At 44.9% G+C, this 15,032-nt stretch overlaps 1 protein-coding gene across 2 annotated transcripts in view; it reads right to left on the reverse strand.

Moving 5' to 3' along the window:
- LOC139389344 (dedicator of cytokinesis protein 8-like) overlaps nucleotides 1-15,032 on the reverse strand; it is an 88,958-nt gene that overhangs the window by 55,128 nt on the left and 18,798 nt on the right. The window contains exons 2-4 of one of the 2 annotated variants that reach the window (XM_071136019.1): nucleotides 14,542-14,656; nucleotides 2,121-2,296; nucleotides 1,569-1,640 (exon numbers count right to left, since the gene is read on the reverse strand). In XM_071136019.1, the coding sequence (XP_070992120.1) occupies nucleotides 1,569-1,640; nucleotides 2,121-2,296; nucleotides 14,542-14,656 (363 nt within the window). Of the gene's footprint in view, nucleotides 1-1,568; nucleotides 1,641-2,120; nucleotides 2,297-9,339; nucleotides 9,405-14,541; nucleotides 14,657-15,032 lie in introns of those variants that run through there. The other variant, XM_071136020.1, reaches the window with a different exon arrangement.

Genomic DNA, 15,032 nt, shown 5'->3' on the forward strand with positions numbered 1-15,032 from the left:
CATTCTCTCAACCAGCTTCATGAGGTAGTCACCTGGAATGCATTTCAATTAACAGGTGTGTCTTCTTAAAAGTTCATTTGTGGAATTTCTTTCCTTCTTAATGCGTTTGAGCCAATCAGTTGTGTTGTGACAAGGTAGGTGTGGTAAACAGAAGATAGTCCTGATTGGTAAAAGACCAAGTCCGTATTATGGCAAGAACAGCTCTAATAAGCAAAGAGAAACGACTGTCCATTATTACTTTAAGACATGAAGGTCAGGTCAGGTCATAACAGACACATCTCAACATCAACTTTTCAGAGGAGACTGCGTGAATCAGGCCTTCATGGTCGATTTGCTGCAAAGAAACCACCACTAAAGGACACCAATAATAAGAAGAGACTTGCTTGGGTCAAGAAACACGAGCAATGGACATTAGAACGATGGAAATGTGTACTTTGGTCTGGAGTGAAATGTAAGATTTTTGGTTCCAACCGCTGTGTCTTTGTGAGACGAGTGTGGGTGAACGGATTATCTCCGCATGTGTATTTCCCACAGTGAAGCATGGAGGAGGAGATGTTAGGGTGTGGGGGTGCTTTGCCGCTGACACTATCTGTGATTTATTTAGAATTTAAGGCCACTTAACCAGCATGGCTACCACAGCATTCTGCAGCGATACTCCATCCCATCTGGTTTGGGCTTAGTGGGACTGTCATTTATCTATAACAGGACAATGACCCAACACACCTCCAGGCTGTGTAAGGGCTATTTTACCAAGAAGGAGAGTGATGGAGTGCTGCATCAGATGACCTGGCCTCCACAACCCCCAGACCTCAACCAAATTGAGATGGTTTGGGATGAGTCGGAACGCAGAGTGAAGGAAAAGACTGTTGGAAAAGCATTCCAAGTGAAGATGGCTGAGAGAATGTCAAGAGTGTGCAAAGGGTGCCTATTTGAAGAATCTCAAATATAAAATATATTTTGATTTGTTTAACACTTTTTTGGTTACTAAATGATTCCATGTGTGTTATTTCATAGTTTTCATGTCTTCACGATTATTCTACAATGTAGAAAATAGTACAAATAAAGAAAAACCCTTGAATGAGTAGGTATTCTAAAACTTTTGACTGGTAGTGTATGTGTGCCAGCAGTAGACGGTGGGCCTAGGCTGTGATAAGTAATCAGTGTGTGGTATGTGTGAAGATAACCCCTCTGTCTATCAATGTCTCTCAGACATCTCTCTGTAGACAGAGACAGAGACAGACAGACAGACACAGCCAGACTTGGTGCTGCACCTGAGAAGGAAACCACTGCACAGGTTTCCACTGTATAAACCACTGCATAGGTTTCCACTGCGTTGTCTGCCCCAGTGGTCATCAACCCTGGTCCTGAAGACTGAGCCACTTGGTGTGCAGCCTTTAGTCAAGCTGGCCCAAAGCCTGCACACCAGGTAGCTCTCCAGGTAGTCCAGGGTTAGTGACCACTAGCATTCACATATCTAGCATTTTACAGGTCAGTAGTCACAAGGGAAAGGATATTAGGAAAGAAAGCAGCCCCTGAATGTGTCTAAGAGTTGATCAAAGGAAGTTTACCTCCTGCTGACCATCAGCCAGGGTTGGGTGTAACTCTGAACACAGTCCCTGACATGGGAATCCAACTCCACCCTATAGAGATATAGGCGGTCAGCGAGGGATTGAGAAGGATGTTAAGCACACATACACACTCATTACATGCACACACAATCCTTTTTCCCTCATTCTGCAGTCCCATCTCATCAGCACTATCTGTAACATCATGTTCAAGGTGAGTGACAATCCTAAAACAATAAGATACCACTGTCAGAATATGTTCACTATTTCACACCCTCTTGGGATGTAAGAGCCTTCTGAGGTATACTTATTCTATTCCATTATAAGTGGGACCTAGGGAACTAGTGGGTGGGGTGTCATCTGGACGCAGATATAGGTTGATAGTGGAGAAAGTTACTGGGACTATTGGAATAATAGCCAGGCTTAAATCAATGTCTAATCCAGACCTCTAGACCCTCCCTGCTCTCTCCTCGATATGTGGGGATCTGATAGGCATAACAATCTAGTAACATGGTTGAGTTTATTCTATATTGATCATGTGACCATGCGACCCACCCCTCCTCCGGTACAGAGTGGCGTACGGTCCGACACTCCTTCTCCACCAGTTCTACTTCCAGGTCGTCGTCGGGGAAATCTCCAAGCTCCTGCATGAGGGCGGAGTCTCCACTCCGTAGCTGTGACATCAGAAACTCTTCCAGGTCCAAGGGCTCCACCGCGTCATATGACTGGGGCTGGAGAGACAGATATCATACTATTATATAGTGTACAAAACATTATGAACACTTGCTCTTTTCATGACATAGACATTAACTTTTTCTCCATTATGTTATTGAGATCACTTGTTAAATCCACTTCAAATCAGTGTAGATGAAGGGGAGGAGACATGTTAAAGAAGGCCTTCAGACAATTGAGACATTGATTGTGTATGTGCGCCATTCAGGGTGAATGGGCAAGACAAAATATTTAAGTGCCTTTGAACAGGGTATGGGAGTAGGTAGGTGCCAGGTGCACTAGTTTGTGTCAAGAACTGCAACGCTGCTGGGTTTTTCATGCTCAACAGTTTCCTGTGTGAATTAAGAATGGTCCGCCACCCATAGGACATCCAGCCAACTTGACAACTGTGGGAAGTCAACATGGGCCAGCATCCCTGTGGAACACTTTCAACACCTTGTAAAGTCCAGGCCCCAACAAATTGGGGCAGTTCTGAGGGCAAAGGGGGGAGTGCAACTCAAGATTGGGAAGGTGTTCTTAATGTAAAGGGAAAGGGGAATGTCTTGTCAGTTGTACCACTGAATGCATTCAACTGAAATGTGTGTTCCGCATTTAACCCACCACTGAATCAGAGAGGAAGTAGAGAAGGGGCGAAGGAGACAGTGACAGAGAGAGAGCGGTAGAGGGAGAAAATAGAGATGCAGAGGGCACAGGCAGGAAACGGTTAAGGCACAAAGTTACCACATGTTGGCATTCTTAAGATTATGAATAAACCACTGTTGTGCATCTAAATGTGTCATTGATAGTCAGATTATTCCAGATATGTATTCCCTGGCTTCAATGAAAGGAATGCCTGGAAACAAACCAAGAACCTAACAACACATTGTTTAAAGTACAAACAGAGAGAGAGGGGCAGGAAAAAGAGGCATAGAGAGAGAGAGGCATTCAGAGAGAGCGAGAGAGAGAGAGAGAGAGAGAGAGAGGCATACAGAGAGAGCGAGAGAGAGGCATACAGAGAGAGCGAGAGAGAGAGAGGCATACAGAGAGAGTGAGAAAGAGAGAGGCATACAGAGAGAGCGAGAGAGAGAGGCATACAGAGAGAGCGAGAGAGAGAGAGGCATACAGAGAGAGCGCGAGAGAGAGAGAGAGACAGAGAGGCAGAGAGAGAGGCAGATAGAGAGAGAGGCATAGAGAGAGAGAGCGAGAGAGAGAGATGCATACAGAGAGGTGTAGAGAGGGAGATCTAACCCCTTCTGGGGAAATTGTAAAACACTAAACAAAAAACAACACAAAGAGTTATCTATCAAAACGGAGGTGTATGAGTAAACCACTTCTCCAATACCTTTGGCCCTATAACAAAGAAGAAACAGCAAAAACTTATACAGGATCAAATACAAATCTTAGAAACTATTAAAGACAACCAGAACCCACTGGATTCTACAAATACATTGAATGAACTACAGGACAAAATACTCTCCAACCCAAAAAAGGCCTGTGGCATCGTCCCAATATTTGTATCCAAGGACTGATCACCCCAATCCACAAAAGTGAAGACAAATGTGACCCCAATAACTACTGTGGAATATGCGTCAACAGTAACCTTGGGAAAATCCTCTGCATTATCATTAACAGCAGACTCGTATATTTCCTCAATGAAAACAATGTACTGAGCAAATGTCAAATTGGCTTTTTATCAAATTACCGTACAACAAACCATGTATTCACCCTGCACACCTTAATTGACAACCAAACAAACCAAAACAAAGGCAAAGTCTTCTCATGCTTTGTTGATTTCAAAAAAGCCTTCGACTCAATTTGGCATGAGGGTCTGCTATACAAATTGATGGAAAGTGGTGTTGGGGGTAAAACATATACAAGACATTATAAAATCCATGTACACAAACAACAAGTGTGCGGTTAAAATTGGCAAAAAACACACATTTCTTCACACAGGGTCGTGGGGTGAGACAGGGATGCAGCTAAAGCCCCACCCTCTTCAACATATACATCAACGAATTGGCGCAGGCACTAGAAAAGTGTGCAGCACCCGGCCTCAACCTACTAGAATCCGAAGTCAAATGTCTACTGTTTGCTGATGATCTGGTGCTTCTGTCACCAACCAAGGACACAGATTCTGTCAGACCTGGGCCCTGACAGTAAATCTCAGTAAGACCAAAATAATGGTGTTCCAAAAAAGGTCCAGGACCACAAATACAAATTCCATCTAGACACTGTTGCCCTAGAGCACACAAAAAACTATACATACCTTGGCCTAAACATCAGCGCCACAGGTAACTTCCACAAAGCTGTGAACGATCTGAGAGACAAGGCAAGAAGGGCATTCTATGCCATCAAAAGGAACATAAATTTCAACATACATTAGGATTTGGCTAAAAATACTTGAATCAGTCATAGAGCCCATTGCCCTTTATGGTTGTTAGGTCTGGGGTCCGCTCACCAACCAAGACTTCACAAAATGGGACAAACACCAAATTGAGACTGTGCATGCAGAATTCTGCAAAAATATCCTCTGTCTACAACGTAGAACACCAAATAATGTATGCAGAGCAGAATTAGGCCGATACCCACTAATTATCAAAATCCAGAAAGGAGCTGTTAAATTCTACAACCACCTAAAAGAAAGCGATTCCCAAACCTTCCATAACAAAGCCATCACCTACAGAGAAATGAACCTGGAGAAGCATCCCCTAAGCAAGCTGGTCCTGGGACTCTGTTCACAAACACAAACACACCCCACAGAGTGCAAGGACAGCACTACAATTAGACCCAACCAAATCATGAGAAAACTAAAAGATAATTACTTGACACATTGGAAAGAATTAACAAAAAAAACAGAGCAAACTAGAATGCTATTTGGCCCTAAACAGAGAGTACACAGTGGCAGAATACCTGTCCACTGTGACTGACCCAAACTTAAGGAAAACTTTGACTATGTACAGACTTAATGAGCATAGCCTTGCTATTGAGAAAGGCCGCCGTAGACAGACCTGGCTCTCAAGAGAAGACATGCTATGTGCTCACGTCCCATATTTCCCTCAGATTACACAGATCCACAAAGAATTTGAAAACAAATCCAATTTTGATAAACTCCCATATCTACTGGGTGAAATTCCACAGTGTGCCATCACAGCAGCAAGATTTGTGACCTGTTGCCACGAGAAAAGGGCAACCAGTGAAGAACAAACACTATTGTAAATACAACCCATATTTATGCTTATTTATTTTATCGTGTCCTTTAACCATTTGTACATTGTTAAAACACTGTATATATATATATATGACATTCGTAATGTCTTTATTGTTTTGAAACTTCTGTATGTGTAATGTTTACTGTTAATTTTTATTGTTTATTTCACTTTATATATTCACTTTTATATATTATCTACCTCACTTGCTTTGGCAATGTTAACAGATTTCCCATGCCAATAAAGCCCTTGAATTGAATTGAATTGAGAGAGGCAGAAAGAGAGAGAGAGAGAGAGAGAGAGAGAGAGAGAGAGAGAGAGAGAGAGAGAGAGAGAGAGAGAGAGAGAGAGAGAGAGGCAGGCAGAGAGAGAGAGGCAGGCAGAGATAGAGAGGCAGAGAGAGAAAGAGAGAGAGAGGCAGGCAGAGAGAGAGAGAGAGGCAGAAAGAGAAAGAGAAAGAGAGAGAGAGAGGCAGGCAGAGAGAGAGAGAGGCAGGCAGAGAGAGAGAGAGGCAGGCAGAGAGAGAGAGAGGCAGGCAGAGAGAGAGAGAGAGGCAGGCAGAGAGAGAGAGAGGCAGGCAGAGAGAGAGAGAGAGGCAGGCAGAGAGAGAGAGAGGCAGGCAGAGAGAGAGAGGCAGGCAGAGAGAGAGAGGCAGGCAGAGATAGAGAGGCAGAGAGAGAAAGAGAGAGAGAGGCAGAAAGAGAAAGAGAGAGAGGCAGGCAGGGGGAGAGAGAGATAGAGGCAGGCAGAGAGAGAGAGAGGCAGGCAGAGAGAGAGAGGCAGAGAGAGAGAGGCAGGCAGAGAGAGAGAGGCAGGCAGAGAGAGAGAGAGGCAGGCAGAGATAGAGAGGCAGAGAGAGAAAGAGAGAGAGAGAGAGAGAGAGAGGGGCAGGCAGAAAGAGAGAGAGAGAGAGGCAGAAAGAGAAAAAGAAAGAGAGAGAGGCAGAGAGAGAGGCAGAAAGAGAGAGAGAGGCAGGCAGAGAGAGAGAGGCAGAGAGAGAAAGAGAGAGAGAGGCAGAAAGAGAAAGAGAGAGAGGCAGGCAGAGAGAGAGAGAGAGAGAGAGGCAGAAAGAGAGAGAGAGAGAGAGAGGCAGAAAGAGAAAAAGAAAGAGAGAGAGGCAGAGAGAGAGGCAGAAAGAGAGAGAGAGAGAGGCAGGCAGAGAGAGAAAGAGAGAGAGAGAGGCAGAAAGAGAGAGAGAGAGAGGCAGAGAGAGAGAGAGAGATAGAGGCAGAGAGAGAGAGAGAGAGGCAGAGAGAGAGAGAGGCAGAGAGAGAGAGAGAGGCAGAGAGAGGAGGCAGAGAGAGAGAAAGGCAGGTAGAGAGGCAGAGAGAGAGAGAGAGAGAGAGAGGCAGAGAGAGGCAGAGAGAGAGAGAGAGGCAGGCAGAGAGAGAGAGGCAGAGAGTGAAAGAGAGAGAGAGAGAGAGAGAGAGAGGCAGGCAGAGAGAGAGAAAGAGAGAGAGGCAGAAAGAGAAAGAGAGAGAGAGGCAGAAAGAGAAAGAGAAAGAGAGAGAGGCAGGCAGAGAGAGAGAGAGGCAGGCAGAGAGAGAAAGAGAGAGAGAGGCAGAAAGAGAAAGAGAGAGAGGCAGGCAGAGAGAGAGAGAGAGAGAGGGGCAGAAAGAGAGAGAGAGAGAGGCAGAGAGAGAGAGAGGCAGAGAGAGAGAGAGAGAGAGAGAGAGGCAGAGAGAGAGAGAGGCAGAGAGAGAGAGAGAGGCAGAGCGAGAGAGAGAGGCAGAGAGAGGAGGCAGAGAGAGAGAGAAAGAGCGGCAGAGAGAGGAGGCAGAGAGAGAGAAAGGCAGGTAGAGAGGCAGAGAGAGAGAGGCAGAGAAAGGCAGGCAGAGAGAGAGAGAGAGGCAGAGAAAGGCAGGCAGAGAGAGAGAGCGAGGCAGAGAAAGGCAGGCAGAGAGAGAGAGAGAGAGGCAGAGAAAGGCAGGCAGAGAGAGAGAGAGAGAGAGAGGCAGAGAGAGAGGCATTTTAGAGAGCTGGGAGGAGGACAGGTTTGATCACAACTCTCCTTTCAACAACCTCAGACCTGTCAAGGAACGAGAGGACTGAGCTCATATACTTTCCATAGAAACTTTACATGTGCATGTGTGTGTATATTTGTGTGCTTGCATGCTGGTCTGTATTTGGATTTAGATATAAACTATTAAAAACGTATTTCTTCTCACGTTAGTCTATAAATCCTCGTTTTAACCCTCTGCAACCCCTGGGCAACTATCCCCCTATTCTAACTCCTAAGGGGTGGCTGAGTCCACCTCATGACAGCTCATATGATTGACATAAAGACCCGTCAAACGCAGAGCAGAAGAGAGAAGTATCACGTGTGTAACATAATTCCGAGACAAAAACCCACAACAGTTATTGTTAAGTTGGTGTTGTCCTCTGTAGCTAACTCTGTAACTACTGTGGTGTTCAATGGAATTACTCTTCACATGGAAGCTGTAAGACACACACAAAACAATAACTGAGTGGTAGTCTAAGCAACTTGCCAAATTCTGTTCTAATTACATCACTATGGCAGTAACTGTGGGGTTACATATACAGTAGTGTAGTTACTATACGGGAATGTGTTAAGTGTGGCTCAGAAATCTGCCAACTCAAGCAAAGATCTGAATGGAGCATAATCTGGAAAGCACTTGAGAAGAGCTTAGATCACACTATAGAAGATATGAATATCTATAAATCACCACTCTACAAAGTGGAGAGGAGAGCATGTTCCCCTTAAATCACATCATGTTGTTACAGCAATATCCACAGTCAATGCAACAGCATCCAGCCTTATCCCAATCAAGTCTGCGATAAGAGTCAAAGAAATAAACATTATTTTTTATCACCACAGAAGGCCATCCAATGACTATCGTAGACGAGAGGCTGCATTATAGAAATACGTAATCCAGATCTGTATCTTTATTCATTTCTATGGGCTGTATGCCGGGGCAATATGAGGGCATGGTTTGAAAGCTGAGCAGTGCAGGTGTTTCTCAGGGAGGGCTGTAGAGTGGAACCTGTGCAGACAACAGCATATCTGATCATATATCCGGCTGCTTTAGTGTGCAACATACCGCAGCAGACTAAAATGAAAATGCCCAGAAAACGTGAACTGTTGTGCTACCATCTGTTTTGTAAACGCTGTCTTTACCAGATGGTTCAAGACTTCATAGCTTCTGTTGTGTTTAGTGTGAGGAGTGAATCAGGACAAACATCCTAATTCTCCCTCACTTCTTTTCGTGAACCGCAGACATTTTAATGCTTGGGAATCAAGGTTGCATATCTCCTTCCATAATATATATTCTCTTTCCCTTCCTTAGCATGGAGCCAAATGAAACAAATCAATTCAAAATGTATGCATGCCTCGGTCCCAACTCCCAGGTATGCTGCATTATGGAGCAGTGCTCTCAGCCAGGCCAGCAACAGGCTGTTGTCCCTACCAGCAGTCAGACTATTACACTACCACACTGTTACTCCTGAAGCAGTAAGCCATTTTAATGCTGGAATACATGTTTCAATCACTTTGTGCATGTTGTTATTATATTTTACAATATCGATTTGGGGGTGTTTTGTATTTTGTCAAAAATATATTTGAGGATACATCTTGGATACATCTTGCCTGTCCCTAACAGTAAGACAGTTTTACTACCCAACTCTGCAATGTGTCATTTCAGCCTAATGAACAACCCGTAGCCTACTTCCCCAAGCTGAACCCCTGTACAGTCTGTACCAAATACGCAGTCTAACACCACATTACCTGCCTCCAACCTCACAACAATGGATGCTTCACACATTTGAAACAGAAAAGTGTAGGTCTCTAGATGACTGTTAGTAGAAATATAAACGCGCTGAATTGGAAGTAGACTTACCCCGCTAAATACTCAACATGTAAGAGGGAAGTTCACAAAATGGCGCATTCCGGAAACAAGAACCTACAGCCTGTACAGACTACTGGCAGTTACTGGTTTCTGACAACTCTTCCTCTAGAAGAGTTAACCACAAGCTCTTGCAAGACTCAAAGACACTCTTACACAACTCCAAAGTGACTCCTAGCCCCCACCCCAAGACATTTCGGGTAGATGTAAAAGGATTGGATAGGTATAAGCAATATGGTGGAACTTAGTCCTAGCCTTTCAGCGGGCAACGTGGAGCCATCATCCTTAATACCCATGGAATGGTTTTAGGTCCCTACATGAAGTAGGTAAGGGAAGTGACCAGGGGTTGATTAGGTACGGAGCAGCAGTAAGTTCATGTGAGGTAAAACACATGTCTACAGGAAGTGACATCAACAAGGCCTCCTCCAATCAGCTTTTATGTTTCTTGAGATAGTGTACTCTTGCTTGTTTGTGTGGTTCTGGCAATAGTGGGCATACACAGACAAGCATAACACAAACACACACGTGATCCATCATTTTGGAAATGACTAACTAATAACAATACTCATCATTATAAGTCCTACAAATAGAGAGATGAATCATAAAAATAATCATCGCACACATCTGCCTGCAGCTCCACTGATCTCCTCCACAATGGTGCACCATGGGAAAATATAATTTGATTATGGTATTAAATAAACTCTCTCCCGCATCGCAAATCCACAGATATAACAGATTTGCCAGTATAAGCTGGAAGGTAAGCAGGCCGTCCCATCCCTCTACAGTAGCCTGGGCCCTGACCCATTTCCCAAGCAGGCTAAAGATTAACCATAATAACTAGGGGATGGGCCAACTCTCCCTCCTCTGGCCTAGTCAGCTGACTAGCAGCAGAGAGAGAAATATCTAAGGGCTCAAGCCTAGTGAGTCAGACAGTCAGAGACACAAAGACTTGACGCCTAAAGCATGACAAATATAGAGAGGTATTAGTGCACTTAAAACAAGACCGAGAGACAGACATATCAAATCAAAGTTTATTTGTCACGTGCGCCGAATACAACAGGTGTAGAGCTTACAGTGAAATGCTTACTTACAGGCTCTAACCAATAGTGCAAAAAAGGTATTAGGTGAACAATAGGTAAGTCAAGAAATAAAACAACAGTAAAAAGACAGGCTATATACAGTAGCAAGGCAATAAATGTAGCGAGGTTACATACAGACACCGGTTAGTCAGGCTGATTGAGGTAGTATGTACATGTAGATATGGTTAAAGTTACTATGCATATATGATGAACAGAGAGTAGCAGTAGCATAAAATATGGGTTGGTGGGTGGTGGGATACAATGCAGATAGCCAGGTTAGCCAATGTGCTGGAGCACAGGTTGGTCGGGCCAATTGAGGTAGTATGTACATGAATGTATAGTTAAAGTGACTATGCATATATGATAAACAGAGAGTAGCAGCAGCGTAAAAGAGGGGTTGGGGGTGAACACAATGCAAATAGTCCGGGTAGCTATTTGATTACCTGTTCAGGAGTCTTATTGCTTGGGGGTAAAAACAGTTGAGAAGCATTTTAGTCCTAGACTTGGCATGCTGGTACCGCTTACCATGCGGTAGTAGAGAGAACAGTCTATGACTGGGGTGGCTGGGGTCTTTGACAATTTTTAGGCCCTTCCTCTGACACCGCCTGGTATAGAGGTCCTGGAGGTCCAGTGATGCAACCAGTTAGGGTCTTCCTCTGACATCGCCTGGTGTAGAGGTCCTGGAGGTCCAGTGGTGCAACCAGCTAGGGTCTTCCTCTGACACCACCTGGTGTAGAAGTCCTGGAGGTCCAGTGGTGCAACCAGCTAGGGTCTTCCTCTGACACCGCCTGGTGTAGAGGTCCTGGAGGTCCAGTGGTGCAACCAGTCAGGATGCTCTCGATGTTGCAGCTGTAGAACCTTTTGAGGATCTGAGGACCCATGCCAAATCATTTTAGTTTCCTGAGGGGGAATAGGCTTTGTCGTGCCCTCTTTACGATGGTCTTGGTGTGTTTGGACCATTCTAGTTTGTTGGTGATGTGTACACCAAGGAAATTGAAGCTCTCAACCTGCTCCACTACAGCCCCGTCAATGAGAATGGGGGCGTGCTCGGTCCTCCTTTTCCTGTAGTCCACAATCATCTCCTTAGTCTTGGTTACGTTGAAGGTTAGGTTGTTAATCTGGCACCACCCGGCCAGGTCTCTGACCTCCTCCCTATAGGCTGTCTCGTCGTTGTCGGTGATCAGGCCACTGTTGTGTAGTCTGCAAACTTAATGATGGTGTTGGAGTCGTGCCTGACCATGCAGTCGTGGGTGAACAGGGAGTACAGGAGGAGACTGAGCACGCACCCTTGGGGGGCTCAAGTGTTGAGGATCAGCGTGGCAGATGTGTTGCTATCTAACATCACCACCTGGGGGCGGCCCGTCAGGAAGTCCAGGATCCAGTTGCAGAGGGAGATGTTTAGTCCCAGGATCCTTAGCTTAGTGATGAGCTTTGAGGGTACTATGGTGTTGAATGCTGAGCTGTAGTAAATGAATAGCATTCTCACATACAGTGGGGCAAAAAAGTATTTAGTCAGCCACCAATTGTGCAAGTTCTCCCACTTAAAAAGATGAGGCCTGTAATTTTAATCATAGGTACACTTCAACTATTACAGACAAAATGAGAAGAAAAAAAATCCAGAAAATTACATTGTAGGATTTTTAATGAATTTATTTGCAAATTATGGTGGAAAATAAGTATTTGGTCACCTACAAACAAGCAAGATTTCTGTCTCTCACAGACCTGTAACTCCTTCTTTAAGAGGCTCCTCTGTCCTCCACTCGTTACCTGTATTAATGGCACCTGTTTGAACTTGTTATCAGTATAAAAGACACCTGTCCACAACCTCAAACAGTCACACTCCAAACTCCACTATGGCCAAGACCAACGAGCTGTCAAAGGACACCAGAAACAACATTGTAGACCTGCACCAGGCTGGGAAGACTGAATCTGCAATAGGTAAGCAGCTTGGTTTGAAGAAATCAACTGTGGGAGCAATTATTAGGAAATGGAAGACATACAAGACCACTGATAATCTCCCTCGATCTGGGGCTCCACGCAAGATCTCACCCTGTGGGGTCAAAATGATCACAAGAACGGTGAGCAAAAATCCCAGAACCACACGGGGGGGACCTAGTGAATGACCTGCAGAGAGCTGGGACCAAAGTAACAAAGCCTACCATCAGTAACACACTACGCCGCCAGGGACTCAAATCCTGCAGTGCCAGACATGTCCCCCTGATTAAGCCAGTACATGTCCAGGCCCGTCTGAAGTTTGCTAGAGAGCATTTGGATGATTCAGAAGAAGATTGAGAGAATGTCATATGGTCAGATGAAACCAAAATATAACTTTTTGGTAAAAACTCAACTCGTCGTGTTTGGAGGACAAAGAATGCTGAGTTGCATCCAAAGAACACCATACCTACTGTGAAGCATTGGGGTGGAAACATCATGCTTTGGGGATGTTTTTCTGCAAAGGGACCAGGACGACTGATCCGTGTAAAGGAAAGAATGAATGGGGCCATGTACCATGAGATTTTGAGTGAAAACCTCCTTCCATAAGCAAGGGTATTGAAGATGAAACGTGGCTGGGTCTTTCAGCATGACAATGATCCCAAACACACCGCCCGGGCAACGAAGGAGTGGCTTCGTAAGAAGCATTTCAAGGTCCTGGAGTGGCCTAGCCAGTCTCCAGATCTCAACCCCATAGAAAATCTTTGGAGGGAGTTGAAAGTCCGTGTTGCCCAGCAACAGCCCCAAAACATCACTGCTCTAGAGGAGATCTGCATGGAGGAATGGGCCAAAACACCAGCAACAGTGTGTGAAAACCTTGTGAAGACTTACAGAAAACGTTTGACCTCTGTCATTGCCAACAAAGGGTATATAATAAAGTATTGAGATAAACTTTTGTTATTGACCAAATACTTATTTTCCACCATAATTTGCAAATAAATTAATAAAAAAATCCTACAATGTGATTTTCTGGAATTTTTTTTCTCATTTTGTCTGTCATAGTTGAAGTGTACCTATGATGAAAATTACAGGCCTCTCTCATCTTTTTAAGTGGGAGAACTTGCACAATTGGTGGCTGACTAAATACTTTTATGCCCCACTGTAGGTGTTCCATTTGTCCAGATGGGAAAGGGCAGTGTGGAGTGCAATAGAGATTGCATCATCTGTGGATCTGTTTGGGCGGTATGCAAATTGGAGTAGATCTAGGGTTTCTGGGATAATGGTGTTGATGTGAGCCATTACCAGCCTTTCAAAGCACTTCATGGCTACGGACGTGAGTGCTACGGGTCTGTAGTCATTTAGGCAGGTTGCCTTTGTGTTCTTGGGTACAGGGACTATGGTGGTCTGCTTGAAACATGTTGATATTACAGACTGAATCAGGGACATGTTGAAAAATGTTGTGAAAACACCTGCCAGTTGGTCAGCACATGCCCGGAGCACATGTCCTGGTAATACGTCTGGCCCCGCAGCCTTGTGAATGTTGACCTGTTTAAAGGTCTTACTCACGTCGGCTACGGAGAGCGTGATCACACAGTCATCCAGAACAGCTGATGCTCTCATGCATGCCTCAGTGTTGCTTGCCTCAAAACGGGCATAGAAGTGATTTAGCTCGTCTGGTAGGCTCGCTGGTTGGGGTATGTACATACAGTCACTGTGGGGACGACGTCCTCAATGCACTTATTGATAAAGCCAGTGATATGGTGTACTCCTCAATGCCATTGGAAGAATGCCGGAACATGTTCCAGTCTGTGATAGCAAAACAGTCCTGTAGTTTAGCATCTGCTTCATCTGATCACTTTTATATAGACCGAGTCACTGGTGCTTCCTGCCTTAATTTTTGCTTGTAAGCAGGAATCAGGAGGATAGAGTTGTGGTCGGATTTACAGACAGATAGAGAGAGACAGAGACACAGAGAGACACATAGAGAATATGTGAGGAGTCACTGAATGTCCATGGGAGAAAATCCCTCTTTAGGATGACATTATTAGGCCTACAGCACAACATGCTGTGGGAAAGTCTCAGTCAGAATCCTTCTCCTAAAGGGGCGTTAAATAGTACACCATTGTGCTATTTCCCTCTACCCATGAAAGGGTCTAGTTAGTTGTACAGTAGTACTGTAACTCACCACGGTGGAGCAAGTGGAGACTGATGCGTTGGAGCTGTGACGACTATGTTGCTTGGAGACCTGGGGGGACCCATAGTTCCCACCGAAGTGTCTCCTGATCTCAGCAGACGAGTGTCTGAAACAGAGGAGAGGAGAAACTGAGGTGTACGACAAAACAGATATTATCAAAATTGATGGATCGAATCCCCGAGCTGACAAGGTAAAAATCTGTCGTTCTGCCCCTGAGCAGGGCAGTTAACCCAATGTTCTCCAGGTGCCAAATAGGTGGATGTCGATTATGGCAGCCCCCCCGCACCTCTCAGATTCAGAGGGGTTGGGTTAAATGTGGAAGACACATTTCAGTTGAATGCATTCAGTTGTACAAGTGATTAGGTGCCCCATTTCCTTTCCCTTTTGGAGGGGCAGAATGACAGTAATTTTGGTAAGGGTTAATGTTGGTCACTGATTGAATAAAAACATCCTGCATAATAGTCATTTACTGGATATCAGTG

Source organism: Oncorhynchus clarkii, chromosome 30 (genome assembly GCF_045791955.1).
Source record: "Oncorhynchus clarkii lewisi isolate Uvic-CL-2024 chromosome 30, UVic_Ocla_1.0, whole genome shotgun sequence".
Lineage (NCBI taxonomy): Eukaryota > Metazoa > Chordata > Actinopteri > Salmoniformes > Salmonidae > Oncorhynchus > Oncorhynchus clarkii.